We start from the raw sequence: 22866 nt of genomic DNA, 5'->3' as shown, positions 1-22866 counted from the left end.
GAATACATAATAATTGGCCCTGAAAAATTTCCTTAGTTAAAATGAAAAACAAGACGAAAAAAGAACACACACACACAACACACAATAATAATAATAATACAAATAATAAAAACCACACACAACTAACCTTACTTTCGATTTAAGCCTTGTATGCAATTAATATCGTATTGTGCTGTACTCATCAGGATATTGATCATGGGTGCACTCGTGCATGCCAATTAAAATACTTGTATGGAATGCCAAAACTGTCTTTTTCTTAGATTTAAAGGTTATTTCATGAAGGTGGTTTTGTAGTATATTTTATCGAATAATTTCTTTGTGTGAAGATATGGGTTCATTTGTTGTGGGTCTTTACTTATATGAAGGTGACCTATTTAAACGTGATTTATATGGTGTGATTTCTTAAATATGGTAATCTTTTTTTTAAATGATTTTGGTATTTATGAAAAGGTAGACTGCATTACAAGCAATGGGTGTTTCTTCATGTCAGTTTGGTTTTGAATTGTTTGCAGTGGATAATTTATCACGGGATGGCGATTTTGTATTCAAATCATGCTTGTATTTAGTTGTGTAAGGATGATTCCCTGAAAAGTTCTGTGAATTTCTATCTCCTATAAGGGGAATATGTTTCTGATTTGCTTGCCTGTGACAGTGTCTGCTTGTTTGTAAGCAGAATTTCCAATAAGTTCCTAGCCTTGATGGGCTTGTATTGGGGAAAAACTAACATTGGTTACTATGGGATTACATTGATGAGAAAATTTTGTTGATCTGTCACGGCAACAGAAATTTATGTCCTCACAATTATACTAATTAGTGTTAATTCAGATCAGTGGTTACTTGTTTGTCTCTCTGTATTAAATATGTTAAACTAATTATTTTGGATTTGTTTCTTGAGAAAGTTTGATTCTCTTAATTCCAGTCTTAAAAAAGAAATTAAAATAACACAATAACAAGCCAAAATGTTTTATGCAAGCTAAAACTTATTTGTTAAACGAATTATTTTTGCTTAGTATCAAGTTATTTAATACAAACTGAATAAATCGTGCAACGAACTACATAGAGATACATGTAACGAACAGTATTCAAGCTTCAAAGTCCATTCAAACAATACAAATCAGGAGCAGACCAAATTAGAGGTGGGATCAGGTGCCATGGAGGAGTGAGCATCCCCTGCCGACCGGTCACATCCGCCATGTGCTCCTTGTCATGATCGGGACCGTCGACAATTCAGTGTGTATATAATGGTCTAAGAACTAGTATGAAAAACGTCAGTCAGCATTTGACTTAATTATAAATGATAGTGTGTACTTGCTGACAAGGTCATTGTATCGATAATAGGACTTATGAAAAGATGACTTTATATAATAATAATATCTTAATATAAACCAGCATGGATTTCTAGTATTTACTTACTGCACCAAGAGTTTAAAGTGAAATATGTGTAATCAGTTGAATTAAAATTTGAGAGGTTATAAGTGTATGTTTCAGTTGGTGATTCTTTCTTATTCGTTTCTTGTGCTTTGCTGTGTTGTTTGCTTTGCTAGCTTATTTTTAGGTTGTACCTAATGAAGAATAATAAATGATCATTAAAATACAGATGTATTTAAGCATATGATACAAAAAATTACAAGGTTTTACATAACGTAGTATCAGCAGCATATAATACAAAAATCATCCTCACATAAAGAAACATCCACAGCATGCAAACAAACCACCATCACACAGAAAAACATCAATAATATTATTTAGGAGAAAAAAACAATTTCATAAATATTCACAGCAAACTATCATTGTAATTAAAAAGACCGATAGCATAAATACAAAATACCATTCTAGTAAGAAATGTCTACAGCATATTACACAGAATTAAATATAATCACGCGATGGAATATTCAAAATATGTGATAAAAATCACGTTTTTAGCACAAAACCATCATCACATCAAGAAGTTTCACAGCTTATAATGCAAAACTAGAGATACTGCGTACTTGCCAAAAATATTTGTTCAATGAATATGATATTGGCGCTTTTTGTATCCAGTTTCCTCTCTCATTGAATATGATGTGAAAATAATAACCCTCATTATAAGTTTCTATGAAAAAATCAAAGAGCTAGGTTCACTTTATGCATAAAATGGCCCTGTAGATAAACCAATTTATTCACTAACACCTTATGTCCCTTTCTCAACATCAATATAAAGTAGAGACTTGGCGCTTTCAGTTTGTATATAAAAATTTCCTCTAAAGAGTCCAGGTACTGGAAAACAGGTTGTGTGAAATTGCAATGTTCTTGAATTTTGCAGAAAACAGGTGAAATTGAGAGTCTTCAACAAAGAAATAAAATATGAGCAACCCCTCGATCCAAAAATTAAAGTATGTTTTATAATCTTAATAAGCAGTTCTTTCATAATACATTTGCACATTTTGGATCGGAGGTTGTGCTGTATACGAAATATTGAAAAATAGCATCATATTTTGGCCATTTTTAAAGAAATATTCGGGATGTGTGAATAATGACGCAATTCATGACGTCATAATGCATTGACTAGCAAGAAAATTACGTCATTTTAAGTAGAAATTCAGTCACCAAGTGTTCAAGTGATATTTATTACCTTGTCGACTAAAACTATGCAGTTTTAATTTTTCAGAAATTTACAGGGCCAAAAAAGGCCCTAAGTGGCCCCTGCTCTTTATAATGAAAAAAACAGATTATATAAGATTTTTTGAAATGTTTTTGTTTGTTAGTTTGTTTTGTTTTATTTTTCAGATATACTTTGAACACACATCATGTTGTCTAAAGACAATTTTAAATTGTGAGGATAATTTTGAAAAAATGAATGAAATTTAAGTCTTAAAATAGAAATGCATATAAATGTAAATCAGATTCAGCCCTCGGAATAAAACCATTTCTTCTTCAGAAATTGAACTTCAAAAGACTCTTATGCTAAAAAAAATCTGATGTGGTAAGTCAAATGCTGTATATATTAAAGTGTTGTTGATATAAGTTGTACTTGATACAAAAATGTATAATTATGGATTGGATACCTTAACAGGTACAGTTTAAAACAAATATGAACTATTAAAACAATCAGACTTATTACGGACTATGTGTACGTCTGTAAACTTTTCAAATTTTCGACTTCTTCTCTAGAACCACTGGGCCAATTTCAACCAAACATGCTACAAAGCATCTTTGGATAAAGGGAATTCAAGTTTGTTGAAGGGCTACGCCTTTTTTCAAGGGGAGATAATTCAGAAATAGTAAAATTTGGTGGTGTCTTTTAAAAATCTTTAAAAAAATTAAAATAAATCTTCTCTACATAGTGTTACTTCAAATTAATTTGTTTTAAAGTCATGATCCCCGGAAGTAGGATGGGGTCACAATGGGGAATCAAAGTCCTACATAGGAATACAGTGTACATCCTTAAAAATCTTCTCAAGAACAGCAAAGGCATTATAAGTCATATTAATAGGGAAACATCCTCATGTAGTGAAGAAATAAGTTTGTTCAAATGATGACACCCAGGGATAGGGTGACACCACAATGGTAGATCAAATAGGAAAAAATTGGAAAAAAATCTTTAAAATCTAGAACAGCATAGCCATGTTTAATCATGTTGATATGAAGCATCCTCAGGTAGTGTAGATTCAAGTTTGTTCAAATGATGACCCCCGGAGCTAAGGTCGAACCACAATGAGTGATCAAAGTTTTACATAGGAATATATAGGAAAAAATCATCAAACATCTTCTGGCTTCTTTTTCTATGAAATTTATACGCAGAGAGTTAGATATGAAAAATAAACAAAACTTAAAGAAGGTGAAAAAAACCTCTTTTTGTTCGAGAACAATTAGTCTACTTGTTCATTTGTGAATGCTTGGGAAGCAAATTAAGTTGTTTAAGTTAAAAGAAATGCAGTTTTTGAACTTTTCAACTGTTTTTATTGCTTAGTGTCAGGTTATATATTTTCAAAGTATGGAGCAAAAGCAAAATACTAGTAATATTTTTATAATATAGTTAATTATTTTCCGAAGTCCAAAATGATAATTTTACATATACATTCATAAATGTACATTTTTTAGTTGAAGCATTCGAATTAAATACTAAAGATGTAAAGGATGCAAAATATTGATTTAAATTGATCATTGGGGACATATTGAAAAAAAAAACAGTTGATTATTAAGTGACAGCTTCCCAGAATCATTGTTTTTAACCATAGATATTGATAAAGAGTTTTACACATTATGCATGATATCTCCATTTCTCAATTTTTCTGCCTTTCCTTATTTTATGATCAGAAACACAGTATCAATTTTTCTTATCAAATGTTAACAACATCATTGTACGAGTTAAATGTTTTTTGAAATTATCGATTAATTAAAATTGGTTTCATCATGGCCAAGTGAACTTGACCTTTCAGAAATAGCCTTCAAGCAAGATAAGGACAGGTACCTCGGCTGTGTGGGTCATTAGCATCAACCAATTCAGTTGGACCCGGGTTGTATATTCGAAAGAGGGGATGTCATTCTAAAAGAAATATAAAATTTTCTGTATATTTTGCAAGACAACAAAACAGAATTATGATGAATCATGGGTTCCATACACCGTTTATCTTTTTTTCAAATTTGCTTTGAACTTGCGATATTAGATAAACACAACCTTAAGATGAGGGGCAGTCACAGGCTAAAGAATAAAGGATTTAAAGCTTAAGTATCGGATTCGGGCAGTCATGCCTTACCAATTGGAAGGAATGTTAAAGAAATCATTAAAAGCTTTCGAACCAGTGCAATGGACATTTACGGTTAAGAGAAGATTGAAAATGACGGCAAGCAGTCAGAAACCTTGTCGTGTATAATTTCTTCAAGTCATTTAAGGTGATAGTTATCATACATCTGTCGTCCTTTATAAGATATTTATAAAATTGAGTTAGATTATTTCATGTACATTTTCAAAACTAGGCATATTTATTCCGAAGTGTCAACATCACTAACCAGGAGACTAGTGTTGATTCGAATTCTGGTCAATATTTTAAACATGTTTGCCATGTATCTATATGTATTACCTATATATATACTTGACGGAAATTCCTAAAGGAATGCGCATAAGCTGATCTGTCATATAAAGGTGGTGTCTCGATATCTTTCTTAACTTTTGTTAAAAGCTGAAAGAGATGATTACCTGACAGAGAAGTTTTTCTGTTTTAATAGCATTAAAACTGTTTATGCATAATATTTTCCTTTATAAAAGTTTGAGTGAATTTAATTAAAATTTCGTTAAATAAAATAAAATTCTGATATTATTATTATTATATTATATTTATTTATTGTAAAAAAAAATTTGGTTGAAATGGAAAAATAGTAATCGACCGAGATTCTGACTACATGTACGATCAAACACCGTGATGTCCTCAGCCTTCAGCTTCGGGCATCATTTTTGTCTTCAGGTTCAACAAATCATAGTGTTCTTTTACATACTCAGTTAATGGCATTTCATTTTCCTCTAGCCTCAAATGTCACACTTTCATTGTTTTAATCGTGTCATGTGATTTTCGGTTATTTATTTGTCTGACAGGTTAGAATTTATATCCGGCAAAAAGCCCGCGTGTGCGCAGTGGTAAGAGGTCTGCTCTACAGTCGCGAAGTAAGGAGTTGATCCTTACGTCGCAATCCCTCTGTGGGAAGTGGAGACCGGTCTTTCGGATGAGACCGTATAAACCGAGGTCCCGTGTCGCAGTAGGTGCTGGCACGAAAAAGATCCCTCACTGCTCAATGGCCCTAAGTGCCAAGCATAGCCTAGGTCAAAATTTGCAGCTCTCCAACGGCAAGTGGTGGCGTCTCCATGCGAGTGAAAAATTCTCGAGAGGGACGTTAAACAACAAACAAACCAACAAAAACATCCGGCAAAATAGCCATAGCCTAACCATCTCTATACTAGAAATTATTTATTACAGTGGGCATGTCTCTAACATTGTGGTCATCGAGAGAATAAATCTCTTATTATGTTTATAACTTAATATCTAGGGAAATATATCAAGTAAATTAATCTCATATTCTATGAGATTGACAAACCTGATATATCATCGAAGACAGTAACAAATCTAATTAGTAATAATATGCATGTGTATTCCCACAGAAGTTTTAATGGTCTTTTTTAAAGTAAGTGTTTGCAAAAAAATTCAAAGAAATACTACAGTTAACTATAGTAAACTCTTTGTTTGAAGTACATGTACATAAATGCAATTTTATTTGTATAGTGTGATTTACTAACGTGCCATACTAATTTTAAATAAAACATTATATCAGCGGTCCCTCCACTTACATATCAACATTGATAACACAAGAATTACGAATTAACATGAGAAATAAACCTTTATTCAATACAGAAATATCTTGCCAATAGTAGTCATTAAAAAGTATTTGGTTTCAAAAAGTATCATATTATTCAAAATATTAATTTCAAATAAAAAGTATTTCATTAAAAGTATTATATTAAAGAGCTTAGAAATTCTCATGTTCTCAATACAAGACTCAACACATCTATTCGGTGAAAATAATAATTTTTTCCTTTTACAAAATTTGACTTTTATTTAAGGATTTGATTATAGTGATCGCTATGGCACTATCAATAGTAATTACTTCGAAAACTTTGATTTTCAGTAGTGAAAATCTTTAACTTAAAATTACTATAGTTAACTATAGTTTATTATAAATGGTAAACTAAAGGTTATTATAGTATTTTTTATCTAAGGGTCAAATTTAACTTTGAAATCAAATTTGTAATCATACAGAGCAATTAAATACTAGTAGTTCAATACAGATGCATTATATAATATAAGTTTTGGAACTCTTGTCCTATGATGTCCATACAGGATAGTGCAAGATATACATGTAACGTCAATATTCATCTGATCAAATATATAATCAGATTGCTTCTTATCAGCTGTACAATTCCAAGGCCAACAAACATAATGCACATGTGCATCAACATGTCACTTGAATTACATACTTTATTTTCAAATAAGATAACATATTAAGCTTTCTTGCAAATAGTTAATCTCAAACCAGTGACCTGCATTTTTCTTTTCCTTGACAATCATAAAATGTTCTATATAGTATCAAGAAGTTTAAATCAGGCAAACATCAAAGGGGACATATTGAAGAAAATATATATACCAAACCTTCCTTTTAGATTCTACTCTAAGACATCTTTTTTGCTATTTTATTAAGAATATTTGAATAATTTGTTTAAGATTTAGAAAATTATGTAATATTAAATTTTGCCAGTTTCCTCCTTCCTACAGAAAAATCAATTACGTCTACCTTAAACTTCGAACCTCAGTCTGTCATTCAGAAAGTTTCTTTCGTGATGAAATCCTCAAAAAGCAGCTCCTCTCCACATAAATAACCCTTTGTACAAGTATTTCCGAAGTATCTATGACCAAAACACTTCCAAAATCGTGGCTTAGGCTCTGAAAGATCGCGTGGAAGATATCAGTCTCATTTGCTAGTGAGGCAAATGTACCAAACACAAACTCACCCAGGCAAGGTAATATAATTAAAAAGAATATATGCTTTACTATTAAGTAAGTACTGTTTGGGGATCTTTAGGCTGTACACATATTTTGCATAGCATATCAGTGGGGGAAAAAATTATATCTTGGTGGTGTGGTGAATGCATGTATAAATCTTATCCATGTCCGAAATGAAAAGAGGCCAAACATCAAGTGACTAAAAATTTCAGGGCCTTCCTAGTTACAAAATATAAATCTGTTATACTTTTTGTCCAGTTAGACTTCAGTTTTAATTTCTTAAATTTAAATATTAGAAAAAAAATGATGATATTACTTATTTATCAGTAATTCCTTAATTACTTCTAAATGAGATTATTAAATCTCGAAATAGAGAACACTTCTTATGCATGTCTAGATCTGAAAATATTCCTCTCTAATTATAAAGAATATTTCTGACGAATGAAACCTACAGAAATATGTATATTAGGGCTGCATTTCCCAAAATAGATTTATAATTTTGTGATAAGATAAAAATTGTGAACAGATACCCGATTTTTAAGTACATGTATTCAAGAAAATAAAAAGAAAGCAAAAGGAAGTTTATTCAGAGTAAGAATTGTAAAGAGCATGCGCAAGTGTTTTCAGTCTAAACCAGATCAAGTGGTATGTTTAACTTCAAACATTACAATGGACTCAAAAACTCACAGAGTTGTCCACAAAAGGTATTACTTTAAATATCCAAATTTTTAACTTATTTTCCTTTTTTTTTTAAATCTCACCAGCTTCCACATTCTACAAATATTTTTTTCTCATCAGACAGGCGGAAGTTTGTACAAATCCATCTTATGGGGAAAATTACGATAAACTTTCTCATGACATCCCTGTTCTTCTAAAAGAGGAGAAGTTTGACGATCTTGGAGATGACTTTTGCTACAAAAGAGAATGGATTAACAAAATCACCAGTGAGGATTTCCGCAGGGAATTTAATGAACGTTCTTTCCGGGTATAGTATTGTTTTTGTTATATACTGAAAGTAAATATGTACTCCTAAAAAGCAGTCATAAAAGTAATATATTTTTCTTTTTATATTATAAAACAAACCATGTTTCAAGGCTATGTAATAATAATGAACCGGGTCATCTTCGACGTCGAAAACAGGCCCGTAGCAACGGTTTCAAAAGTAGGGGGGAGGGAGGGGTCAACTTTCCCAAAAAATCTGACAATTAAGCAAAAAATAAAAAATAAATAAATAAAAAAAATTTTTTAAAAAAACTCATATTGACTTAAAAGTGGGGAGGGGGGACAACTTCCCAAAGTAATCTGACAAAAAAAAAATGTATGAATTGTCCAAATCTTGGATTTGTCAGTGCTAGACCTTACAGCAACAAAACGTGTCTATTTGGAGGGGGGACCATAATCTTAAGGAAAATTTACTACAGCAAAATATTATACTCAGAAAAATTGGCACCCCAACCCCCTCGGCGTTCTATGGGCCTGCTCCAAAATTTCGTATGTAGAAAAATAGAGAAGAAAAATGACCTCCGTAAAATAATGACCCCTTAGGTTTTATACATGTGTGTATTTTTATGTAGACTGCAGAGCAAGGCCCCGTTTTACAAAAGAACTTACGACTAAAATCAAAATGTTAGTATGCAAATAACTTTCCTTTTTCCATTACTTTGAAAATGGTTTTCATTCTTTTAAAAAGAATTTAGAAAGATACATGTATATATTTTTATGCAAACAATTTTTAGCAGAAACATAAGTATTGTTAGATTTTACAATCAACTAAGTTTTTAGTGTTAGTCGTAAGTTCTTTTGTAAATTAAACGAGCCCCAAAGCGATACTTAGGAATCACTTTGTCTGTCTGTCCGTCCGTCCGACTGTCATACATTAAATCTTGAGAACTGTGAAAGGTAAGGATTTGATACCGTTATTTGGCTCATGTATTGCTTGGAAAAATGACTTTTGAAAAAAAAACAAAAAAACAAAAACAGGTAACCAACCTCGTCAGCTTTAAACTTGACTTTTGACTTACTTTTCAAAATACACCATAGTGTTGATATACACATATTCTTTGACTTTTTAAATGTATTTTTGTGCCATTTGGCAAGTACACTGCTTGTTATAAGACATAATGAAAAACATCAGCGTTACAATCCACCTGACCTTGACCTTTGGCCAATTTTCAAGAATACTCTGAGTTGTTGTTATGTCTCATGAATTTTGAGAAGTATGGCTTTGCTAATTAGTATTGATAAACATATTTATACATGTAACATAGTGACATTTTTTTCAAATGTATTAATGACATGAACCAAGCAAACTGAAATTTAAATTTGGAAATCACTTGGCCTCTTCCGTCAACCAAGATGAAACCTCTGTTTTTTTCTCAACTTTTTAACTTGACGAAAAAGGCCGAGTGACGCCATGTGATTTTCTGATTGTTCCATTAGTTGTTTTTAATAAGGCATGCCGACTTTTATCGTGAATATCGGGAATTGTTGAATTAAACTTGTATTAACAAGGTTATCTTTTAAAAAAGATATGTGAGCTAGCGCTGTACCCATGATCACAAAACACACAGATATCTGATCCATTGGATGGTGTTGGGGGCACATCTCAGTTCAGAATGGTTTATCTAGAGTGGGCTTCAGATTGGCAATGGCATAACTCATTAAGTGTGCTTTAAGCATTCTGTAATGTAATGTAATTTCAATTTTGAGGTGAAAATAAGAGATCAATAAAGCCAACGAGCACCTAATTTAAAATATTCTTGTGTGGTACTGTTTTGTAGCAATCGCATCTTCTCGGGCTTTTCCGGCAAGCTCGGAAAATGTCCGAGCTCAATAATTACAAGTGTCTTTAGCTAGAAAAAAGTCTAGAAAACCTGTAAATTTATTAATAATTTTTAGTCGAACAACCTTAATGCCATAAAAAATCATTGAAGCAGAACGAAATACAAACTTGATCTGTAACACGTTAAGGTAGATTATAAGCTAAATACATGTATACATTTAGATCTAGAAAAAAAATCTGGAAAACCATATGGGAGGCTTTAATTGAGTGATACAATGACAGACAGACGGAGAGGAAACCTATAGTGCCCTATGCAGGAACATAATATTTTCCAGACATAACTTTTTAATGTTGAAAATGTTCATTAAAAGGTTGAAACCCCCCCTTTTTGTTGCGGTATGGTTTAATCATGGTAATGTGGTAATGCATCAATAAATTTAGTTGTTACCTACCCCCAACCTCCCCTATCCCCACAAAATAGGATTTAGATTTTTTTTATTGTCAAAGTTTTTCTGCAGTTGTCAAATTTTTTTTCTGCCCCCCCCCCCCTTCGAAAATGATACTACGTGTCTGTGCCTGGTTATGATCACAGGCACTTGGGGTCTGGACCCCCCTTTTTCCATTTTTTTTCTTTTTAAATATGGGGTCGAGTCACCTTTTTCCTATTTTTGTATTCTAATATGCACTATATGTTATCAATAATGTAACTCTTTTGTCTCTATATGCTGTTTTTAAATATACCGTTTTCGACTGATACATAAAAAGAGAAGGCTTGCAACTCTTTTCTCGTCGTCTGCCTCACCTCGCTTAAACTTCGCCTGATTATTTATCTAAAGCATAAGAAGACATGGAATATGCATACATCAATAAATTTGTTACACATTCTTCTTCCTTTTCATATTTCCATTTAATTTTTATGTGCCCCCGATTTGTAAATATTTCGATTAAATCAACCGCATCTAGGGTAAATTTTGTTGATGTGCACTAGCTGGTATTTTCGGGCGTCATCATTATGTGTAATGTCATTCGGAACTTTAAATGAAAGAGGGAAAAAATCCCGAATTTTCTCTTCATAATATATGTAACGGTAAGTTTTGTGTATAACAAGATAACGCTAACTAGCAGATTCTAATGAATAAAGATTAACATTTAACATACGACTTAGACAACCAAATTTCTCAATATTTTTATTTCAAAGCTTGGAATTTTTATTTAATACAGAACATTTGTAAAGTTAGAGTTACCGTTATTGCACTTCCGTCCCAGCTAGTGCACATCAACAAAATTTACCCTAGATGCGGTTGATTTAATCGAAATATTTACAAATCGGGGGCACATAAAAATTAAATGGAAATATGAAAAGGAAGAAGAATGTGTAACAAATTTATTGATGTATGCATATTCCATGTCTTCTTATGCTTTAGATAAATAATCAGGCGAAGTTTAAGCGAGGTGAGGCAGACGACGAGAAAAGAGTTGCAAGCCTTCTCTTTTTATGTATCAGTCGAAAACGGTATATTTAAAAACAGCATATAGAGACAAAAGAGTTACATTATTGATAACATATAGTGCATATTAGAATACAAAAATAGGAAAAAGGTGACTCGACCCCATATTTAAAAAGAAAAAAAATGGAAAAGGGGGGGGGTCCAGACCCCAAGTGCCTGTGGTTATGATAGCATGGTTTTATTGACTCTATAGAGATATGTTGTGTAGCTTTATAAAATCGGGCATCTACTGTGCTCCTTTATTACCCGACCTCTTTTATATTCTTATGAAGACAGTGAAAACAAATGAGATGGGTCAGATAAAATTTTATGCCGGTTTATTTCATTTATTATTGCTGCAGTTGCTGTGTTGTAACCTCCACACCACCCCGCGCCTCGTCTAATATAGTCTAGTGTTTGACAGGATGACGCATCGGCCCATTTAACTGATTGAAAATCTTTCAAAGTTTAGGTCTTTTTAAATTTGGGGTGGGGGTGGGGATGATAAATATATATATATATATATATATATATATATATATATATATATATATATATATATATATATAATATATATATATATATATATATATATATATATATATATATATATATATATATATATATATATATATAAATGCAGTCATTTCTTTATAGACGGCATTGTAGAAAACTGACCCTGGGGCTCTTTTTCTACAAACTAGACATATTTTTCTAAAGGTCATTTTTTTGTCTTTTCACTAGCGGCGTAGAAAAATGTACACTTATTTCTGGTAATGGATCAAAAAGCCTGTAGTGTTGTTGGCGGCCGTAAATTTCTGAATGTATATTTGGACAATAAGGGGATTTCCTATTTAACTGTCGTAAAAAAAAATATACTATTTTAGTTTATCAATGGCATAAGTTATGAAAATCGATCTACAAGTATTTACCAGATTGACTGTATGTTGTTTTATGTCCCGTTCGAGAATTTTTCTCTCATTTAGAGTGAAAAGGTAAAGATAACGAACAGTAATCGATCTCAAATAGCACAACAAAATAATATCAACACCTACATTTACTTTATCCAGCCTTCCTAAATTTCAAGCGCAAGTCTCAGAACATCACGCGAGAACTGTCATGACTGCTGAGGAAGACAAACGGTAAACACGCAGTTTTATTTTACCGTGTTTTAGCGTATAAAGGGCTATGTAGTTGATGACATGAATAAAGATTCAATCTTATTGGAAGGAATTTGAACGCGTAAGCAATTTATTTTGCCCGCAGTCACCCGTATTCAAAAAAAAAATATTTTCACCATTACGGAGATCCTGTGGAATTGAAGACTTCTGAAAATATGGGAGAGGGCTACAACTAAGTAAAGTTGTCGATGGAAAAGTTGAAGTAATCTCGTTTGTCATAATTTTGTTGTCAGTTGGCCCTTATCATATAGTCAGTAAAACACCCAAATAGGAAACAGATGTGGCAGACTCTGTGGTGTCTTTTATTTGAAGTTCACTGGGATATATCGAATCGGCATATGAATGAAAGTTACTGTAACTATTGTTAATTGATAATACATCGTCTATGTATCTAAATTCAAGTTGAAGGCTACAGTACAGTGAGTGGTTTTTTTTTCTCATGTAGAAGTTTTTGACTAAATTCTGCTTCAGAGGAATATAAAAAAACAGGTCGGCAAATAAAGACGTCAGCAAACAGGTAAAGGGCGTCAAATTTAGACCTTTACTTGGCACTCGGGGCCAATAAGTAATGAGGGTTCTTTATCGTGCCAATGCCTGCCTGACACAGGGCCTCGGTTTATAAGTTCTTTTTAAAGACCCACAACTTTCACTTCAAAGTAGCTGCAGAACTGTAGCTCTCTGCTTGAGAAAATTCGGACAGATAAAGCAGAGAGCTACAGATCCAAACGTTCTAAAAACCTTCGATTTACGCCGCCGCTTTTTTTGTCGCTCTCTTCGGCTATTATTTCTTGTATTTTATGCTTTCCCCCGCTTTAAGAATGGTATCAGATAATTTGCAATATATTTTACTCCTATTCTTAATACTTTATTTACCTTTCAACGGTCCCAAACAGCCCTTTATGGTTTTGGAATGTCGATTTAAAAAATTCCCATTCCGTCGGCGTCCATGTTGGTATCATCCTAAAATATCACGCCCGAGTTTTATTTATATAATTTTTTTTAAATACATATATTGTCTTCTTTATAGTCAATATATATGATATCTGAAATTTTTATCTACATTTTCTCGGCAAGTGTATGTTCTTTGAAAGTCTTTCTTTTTTTTTCTCACGACCCCCAACATGGACGTCGACGGATTGGGAATTTTTTAAATCGACTTTCCAAAACCATAAAGCAGGGGGTTTTTTTAGGTCTTAAAATCAAGGGTCTGGGCCTTTCCATTTGGGAAAAATAACGACTCTTGGTTGAAATCGGGAAGAATAGCATATTTAATATTTTTGTAAATAAACTCAAATAAGAGGGTTTTTTTCATTTGCAAGATATATATTGACTTATTTTACATTCAGTCAATCAGTTTTTGGAGCATGCCTTTTATTTTTTTATTTTTTTTTTTTTTGAACACTGTTCCTGATAAACGTTAATGAGTTCAGCCATTTTTTAACCATATTTGTTTGTTTTGATTCTCTTGGGAATTTTCTTTTATGAAATTGGGAAAAACACTTACTTTTTACTATTGGGAATGGGGCCTATTAAAGGCCCCCTACGACCCCTAAAAAACCCCTGTAAAGGGCTGTTTGGGACCGTTGAAAGGTAAATAAAGTATTACGAATAGGAGTAACATATATTGCAATTTATCTGATACAATTCTTAAAGCGGAGGAAATCATAAAATACAAGGAATAATAGCCGAAGCGAGCGACAAAAAAGCGGCAGCGTAAATCGAAGGTTTTTACAACGCTTGGATCTGTAGCTCTCTGCTTTATCTGTCCGAATTTTCTCAAGCAGAGAGCTACAGTTCTGCAGCTAACTTCAAAGTGCCAAGCGCTTGGCGAAGGAACAGTTGCTTCCTTTTTTTTTTTTATTGACTTAGGTCAGTCGCTGCCGGGGTTTGAATCCACGACCTTCCGATCAACTACTATTATCAAAGCGATTGCTAGATTTAAAAAAGACAGGAAAAAAACCCAGTGAATTCAAACACTTGTTTAGTTGTCGGTGAGCCATCGTTAGGGAAAATTCTTTAAAAAAAAAAGGTCATCTTTGTTGTTTTTTTTTTTAAATTATGGAAGTTAACTTGTCTGTTGAAACAAAATAGTAAATGTACAATGACATTGTCAATCACCCCTCTTATTTACTTGCAAACAGGCAAGGAATAAAAGAAACCTCACGTCAAGAATTTTTTAGCATGACCTATTTTTTTCTGTAAACTATTCCTATATCCTAACAGACAATAGACCAGTAATCTAGAAAAATCAACAACAAAAAATGTAGTGTGAATATTAGAGACAAAATTTTCAGACTATATAACATGACAGAAGGAAGGACAAAGAATTATGTACATGATAAATAAGTTTATTAAATATAATTTGTGAAAAAATGTCCAACAACCCCGGGGTTGAATATCGGGGGGGGGGGGGGGGTGTCCGCAGGTACCTGTGCCGCCAAGTTCACCCTTATTGCAGAGAAAGATTGGAGGTTTAAAAGATGTAATTCTATATACTAAGACGCTGGTGAGCATATGCCCACTGACTAGTTTCATTTCAATAGTAAACACGGGATTCCGCGAGCGCACATTAAGAATTGTGGCAAGCCAGTTATTTTGTAGGAGAACAATCAACTTGACTGAATAAACAGAATTCTTAAACATGGTATGACGTAACGAGATGGTTAAGCCATGGAATTCTATTTGGTAAACAGAGTCTTTCGAAGGTTAACTGTTCATTCTAGTTAGATCTTTACGCTAAATATTCATGAGATTTAATATTTGTAAGCAGAAAATTATTCTTTATTAACAACTTAGGCACAAGAAGTCGGATAAGAAAGGGAAATTTACATCATTTGAACATGTGGGGAAAAGTCCTAGACTATAATGTCTATGAGTAAAAAATACTGAAAACTTGCGAGCCATACAACCCTAACTAAATTCGTCAAAGAAGTGCAGACAAAAAAGACCGTACATAGTTTTGCCTCCACACGAAATTCAATGAATTTAAACACGTATCTGTCAACAAACTTTTGTTGAAGTAGACAGAAATACTTGATCTTACAGATATCAGTCACTAAGTTTTCTTTGTAGAATAATACTGGACCTGTATTCCAAGATACCAATGTTTACAGAGCCCCCAGTTTAGTCAAGGAATTGACTAAAACAATACGGTTACTAAACACGATTAGAATGATAAGAGCCATTTTCATACGATTTATTGCGATGAATATTGATATTTGTGTTGATTCATATATTCATGAATATAAATTTACATTAAAAACATTGTTGTGAATCACTTTATCTTTAATTCTTCTCGTTATGATACAGTGTACATGTATATCATTCCAATTTGATAGAAAATTATTTGAAATATATTCTTAAAGTACATTCTTGGCTATTAAACTTTCTATAGACATTATAAAATAGGTTAAGGAGATTGTTTTATAGAATAAAAATGATTTCTGCTTTAAAAATGGTCAAATTTCAAATGACAAACAATACAGTTGCCAAGTAGGGACACTTTATCAGAACGACAAAATTAACTGAATTAATTCTATTTAGATCAACATCACTAAAAATAGCAAACACAGACTGTGCTACTTATTTTCAAGGTAAACTGACAATTTCTTTCCAAGTGGTCGATGACAGATTTGATTAGATAATGATCACCTCAAAGTACTCTTTTCCGACATAATAATATTTTTAACGGATAATCTTTCGTTTATAGAGAAATTTGAGATTATATCTTATAAATTTAAAGGTCACCAACAACTTGAAATACAACCTTTCTTAAATTTTTTAAAAGATAAAAAAAAATTGCAAACCATGCCTTTGTATGGCCCCTCTGATAAGCAAGGTATATGAGATAAGATAAGAACATTTAAGTTCGGCTGAGTTTGGGAAACCTCGTAATTTTCCTTGATTTGATTGAATGTGATGTAAATTCTTCCAAAGTTGTTAGTAAAAGAAAATAAAGTAGTAAGAATAAAAACAAACGTTAACGCAGTATAAATGTGGGATGCAGTGTATATTAGATAAAGGCTTCATTCCTTTGTAAACAATATTCCATTCAATACCTAAAGTGGTGTATAAACTTATGAAAATTGAGTTTTTCTGCGCAATATGAGTAAGTGTAATAACATCATGTGTATAGAACACATTAATGAATTAAGGGTTTACAACATTGTCCGAGGACAAACTGACAATTCATTTCGCAGACGGTATTCACTCATTTAAAAAAAATTCAGTCTGAAGGGTACCCAGAATATATTCAAGAATTCGATCAGTTCATGCATCTGTGTATATTTACGAAATCTTGCCGAGTACAGGTCTACATTTGCAGCCCTCCACCGGCAAATGGAATGTGAAAAGTTTCGAAAGGACGCTAAACAACTAAGCAAATCATTTTTGTTTGTTTTTAAGAAGATTCTGACGTTATGATCTTGAACTTCTCACTTTAAACTTATGTTGGCTCAGTCTGACAAATTTGAGCTGTGTATTTGAAAGCATTAAGTGCTAAGTCATTCATTCTATTTATGTTTTAGATTTTCAGTTCACATGAACACAAGGCTCAAGTGAGCTTTTCTAATCGAAAAGTGTCCAGCGTCCGTCTGTTTATCTGTCCGTCTGTCTGATGTATGTGTCTGTCGCCTGTAAATTTTTCACATTTTCAACTTCTTCAGAACCACAGGCCTGGGCTAATTTCAACCAAACTTTTCACAAAGCTTACTTGGGTGGAGGGAATTTACGTTTGTTCAAATGAAGCCCACAGCCTCTATCAATAGAAAAAAAATAAGAATTCAGAATTTAGTGAAAAGTGAATGACATCTTTCAAAAACCTTCTTCTCATCAAGAACCACTGGGCCAGAAAATGTGAAACTTATCTGTAAGCTTCATTACATAGTGTAGATTCAAATTTGGTTAAATCATGACCACCAAGGTAGGGTTGGGATACAGTAGACTATAAAAGTTATACATAGGAATATAATGTAAACGGTCTTTAAATATCTTCTTTTCAAGAACAGCAAAGCCATGGTTCGTCATATTAATACGGAAGCATCTTCAGATACTGTACATTCATTTTTTAAAATCATGACCCCGGAGGTAGAATGTGGCAACAATTGGGGATCAAAATTTGAAACTAATAAACACGATTTTAGGGGGAAAATCTGTATAAATCTTCAAGAACAGCAAAGCCATGGTTAATTATATTTATAGGGAAGCATCCCCATGTTGTGTAGATTCAAATTTGTTCAAGTCATGACTCCCGGGGGAAGGGTAGGGACACAAAAGGCGATCGAAGTTTTACATAGGAGTGCATCTTTGTAAGAAAAATCTTTAGATTAAAATTTGTTCAAATCATTACCCCCGCTGGTAGGAGGGGGAACGATATGTGATCAAGGTTTACATAGAAATATAAGGGGGGGGGGGGATCTGATGAACAAAGCTTGACCATAGTGATTCAGGCGAGCACTGTGGCCCTTGGATCTCTTGTTAATTAATTTCACTAGTCTCTTAGAGAATTTACGTCAGCATTAATCAACTCATCAGATTGTCTTATCCTGACACATAACTTATGAAGTGTAATGTGTTTTCTACGGATTTAATTAGAGTACTTAAAAAGAAAAATACGCTTTAAGGAAAAACTATTTTAACGTGTTTTCAAGTCATTTTTATTTTCGACAAAACATATTGTTCGTTTTAGCTCACCTGAGAGCAGAAGGCTCGTTAACGTTTCACATTTTCATATTCCCTTCCAGAACCACTGGGCCAATATTGCCAAAATTTCGCACAGAGTATCATTGGATTAAGGGAATTCAAGTTTGCTCAAATGAAGGACAACACCCTCTTCCAATCTGAGTTAATTACAATCAATTAATGTGAGGAATACTGAGAATTGGATGGGATTATAAAAAAAAAATCATCTGAAGAACCACTGGACCAGAAAAAATAAAAGTTATACGAAAGATTCATTACATAGTGTTAGATTTAAGTTTGTTCAAATCATGACCCCTGGGGTAGGGTGGAACCACAATGGTTGACGAAATTTTTACAAAGAAAAAATCCTTTAAAACCTTCTCAAGAACACGAAGGATTAGTCATATTTATATGGATGCAGCAACGAATAGTATGAGTTTAACTTTGTTCAAATCATGATCCTGGGGATAGGATGGGGTCACAATGGGCGGTCAAAGTTAAACATAGGAATGATTGGAAAAAATCTTTAACAATCTTCTTCTCAAGAACAGCATAGCCTTGATTAGTCATATTTATTTAGATGCATCCTCAAGTAGTGTAGATTCAAGTGATTCAAGTTTGTTCAAATCATGATTCCCGTGCGTAAGGTGGGGCCACAAAGGGCGATCAAAGTTTTACATGGGTATGCATACAAAAAACCTTCTCAAGAACGGTAAAGCCATGATTAACATATTTAAATGGATTCATCAGTAGATAGTTTGAATTCAAATTTGTTCAAATCATAACGAGATAGGGTGGAGCCACAATGAGCGAAGTTTTACATAGGAATATATACGAAAAATCTTTAGAAATCGTCTTCTTAAGAAAAACAAATATGTGAAAAGTGATATTTACGGTATATGGACGTATTCTCAGGTATGGTAGATTCAATTTTTTGCAACTCATGACACCCCCCGGGGGGGGGGGGGGGCTACGATGGGCTTTCAAAGTTTTACATAGGAATACATGGATAAAATCTTTCATTATCTTCTTTTCGATAAATCATATTTATATGGAAGCATCCTCAGGTATTGTAAATTCACGTTTGATGAAATCATGACCCCTGCAGATATATAGGATGGGGCCACAATATGTGATCAAAGTTTTGACAGGAATATATAGGAGGAAAAATGCTGGAAAAAAAACTGTTGACTCAGTTGAGCGTTGTTGTTCATTGGCCTCTTGTCAACTTTTTCCTTCTTAATTTATTCGAATTGTTATTCTGTTGTTCTAGGTGTCTCTGCGGCAAAACACGGGTCATGCATGTCCTAACTTGCATTACTCCCAAAATGCAGAATGTGAAAGTTCTCAAAGTTCGATCACCAGAACAAAACAAACCAGATACAGAAAACAGATCATAACGGCCATTGTTGTATCCTGCTTGATGGCTCTTGGGGCTGCAATAGTCGTTTTTGTTCTTCTAGCGAGGCCAAACATTAAAAAAGGTATTAAAAAGCTGTATCCTTTACACAAGAAGTGCATGATGTTTGTATTGATGCTTTTATTTTAAGATTTGTAATTGAATGAGGCTGATCACAATTAATTTCAACCTAGAAAATTGTGCTCTGCTTATTTCCTTTTACGAGAAAAAAGAACTTTGTTGAGAAATGAATGAAACATCACAATGCAAACATATGAAGCAACTAACTGGGCATTGATTAACCGAATAGAATATGAAAAGATATTTATAATTTTGCAGTGAATGAATAAAGTTTTCTTATATCTATTTTAAGTTTAGTCGGTAGCTCAAATAGTCTTTTCCGATCAAAGTTTGTCCGTTGTTTTCCATAAGTCTTCTTTATATTACTTTTCACATTTTCGACATTTGCACAGCAGTCTTTAACGAGACTTAGTAAGCAGTTTATTCTCTTGAAGGAGAGTTTCAATTTGTAAAAGGATTAATAAAACTAAGTAGTTTTAGTCTTATTTCGAATATATAGAAACCTGTATTTTAACTTACTCTTCTAAAGAAGGACGGCCCATAATAAATATTTAAGCAAAATAAAACCTGGTTTTCTTTCCGTTAATTCAAATCAGAAGAGTTGGATGCAAAATAAACAGAAGAGAAAAAAACTGTCGTTCAATCGATACTGAGGAAGCAAATTTTTACATTCTCTAGCAGTCTATTACCTGATATCCTGATCAAGTTCTATATGTTTAAAGAAAATGGTTTTCTTTTCCAATCTGGTGAACAATTGAGCAAGAAAAATTCTCAAAAAGGTTTCAATATGATTTTGATTAAATAATTGAAGCACCTAGAGCTACATTTTAGTGGAAAATAAATTTCATGTATTTTTAAGTTTGTTTGTTTTTGTGTTGTTTTTTTTTTAATATGTTTATTGTGTGAGAAATGCTTAGTTAAAATACTTTATGATTAAAAAAGATGCACATAACTGAAGTTAAGCGTTGTTGTGAAAACATATATTATAGGGTTATTGATTTTATATCGGTGAATATTGGCACGAGTTGGCGAGGTGGCTGTACAAATGCACGAGCTTGCGAGTGCATTTGTACAGCCAACGAGTGCCAATATTCACCAATATAAGTTCAATAACTCCTTTATTATATAGCTAAAACATCTCCCATTGATTTATATTAATTATTTCAGTTAAATAACTCAAATTAATTAGAATTTTTTAGTATCGGTATTTAAGTTAACGTCTGTCCTGAAAGTGTTCAATATCGCATTATTCCAATGACCATACCAAGCGTTATGATTTGCTTATTGAGGTTTAATTGAGGCTAATATGTTATGTTTCGGGTATACTCATTTACGTAATACAAACTCAGCGTTCAGTAAAACGCCAAGATATTGAACGCTAAAATTCTCTAGACATTTAGTAGTTTTCATTATAGACTATTTATTAGCTATATAACAAAAGTGGGTATTGTTCAGATATTAACTGAGCTAGCTTTTTTTTTTTTACAGAAACAATCAGCAAAATCAGTGAGTATTCTAAAACGTTAATAAATATTTATAAAAGCAAACAAATATATAAACCAACATAAGAGGCATTATTTCAGATTGATTACTGTTCGTTCAGATTTCAGATTGATTACTGTTCGTTTTTTCATATTCCAATGAATACTATATATCGTTGGATTCGTCTGCATGCATAGCAAATTAAAACATTTCATTATTAAAGTATTTTTCATAAGCATGCATATATATGCCATACCTAGTGTACTTTATGAAATTAAAGAAAACATCTCAATGTAATTCGTAAATGTCTCTCTGTATTTTAGCAAGAGTAGAAGCTGAATTGTCTATTCTCGAGACGTTCAAGCCTGAGTATAACAGCACAACTTCTCCACAACGCAAAGAATTCATTTCAAAATTCACCAAGAGTGTAAGATATGTTTTTTCTTTTAGAATAATCATGGTATCTTTATTTTTACATACACTTGAACGTTATGTCATGAATACGATCTCGCCTTCGTTTTTCCAATCGTGATTATTTGGTTCTTCTACTTGTGGTTGAATGATGTACTAAAAAATAAAAAGGGATTCCGTTACATCAATGTTTTTACTGTACAGATTACATTGACAACCCTCATGAATAACTAAGAAAATCGGAAATATAGGACCACTCAAATTACTAATAATCGTGTTGCGGAAATTTTCGCAAATATGGGAAGGCCTAACCTGATAAAAGTTATACAGTACGAGTATAAGTTCACATTCTGCTCTGGTTTGCTGTCCATTCCTTGTACGCTTCAAGTAATTGTAAGTTCATACACGTAAAGCCCGGGTTGCAGATTGATTAGAGCGTTGCACTGTAGAGTCACACATTAAGAATATGGATCCTACTGTGGGTTGCGTAGAGAACGGTCATTCGATTGAATGAATTCCTGTCTTGTAGTAGGTGATTGAACGAAAACGACCCCCTGTACTGTTCAATGACCATGAGTGCTGAGTACTGGTCTTAATTTGCAGTAATTGATGAAGTCTTGGTGATATCTCGCGAACAAACAAAGAAAAAAATACAAGCACTACAAACAAACAAAAATACAAGCACTGTTTCCTCCCCTTTTACTCAGATATCACTTGGAGTAGTAGAAAGGTTCGAAGTCTATATACACATCATTATGTAAGAATATGTGAAAATTCAGAATCTATATCTTTATATTTGCAAAACTTTTTCCGGTAAAGCATATAACTTTTACGAATC

General features: G+C 32.8%; 1 protein-coding gene across 1 annotated transcript in view; it reads left to right on the top strand.

Moving 5' to 3' along the window:
• Positions 1-8135: 8135 nt before the first annotated feature.
• LOC133181329 (mucin-17-like) overlaps positions 8136-22866 on the top strand; it is a 28780-nt gene continuing 14049 nt past the window's right edge. The window contains 4 exon segments of the mRNA XM_061315848.1: positions 8136-8230; positions 8325-8511; positions 19929-20139; positions 21941-22044. Of these exon segments, the coding sequence (XP_061171832.1) occupies positions 8136-8230; positions 8325-8511; positions 19929-20139; positions 21941-22044 (597 nt within the window).

This window comes from Saccostrea echinata, unplaced genomic scaffold (assembly GCF_033153115.1).
Source record: "Saccostrea echinata isolate AGI-Se365-2 ecotype Australia unplaced genomic scaffold, CSIRO_AGI_Sech_v1 ptg000008l, whole genome shotgun sequence".
Classification (NCBI taxonomy): domain Eukaryota; kingdom Metazoa; phylum Mollusca; class Bivalvia; order Ostreida; family Ostreidae; genus Saccostrea; species Saccostrea echinata.
Note: the sequence above shows the minus strand (reverse complement) of the source record. Positions and strands in the feature narration are given on the sequence as shown.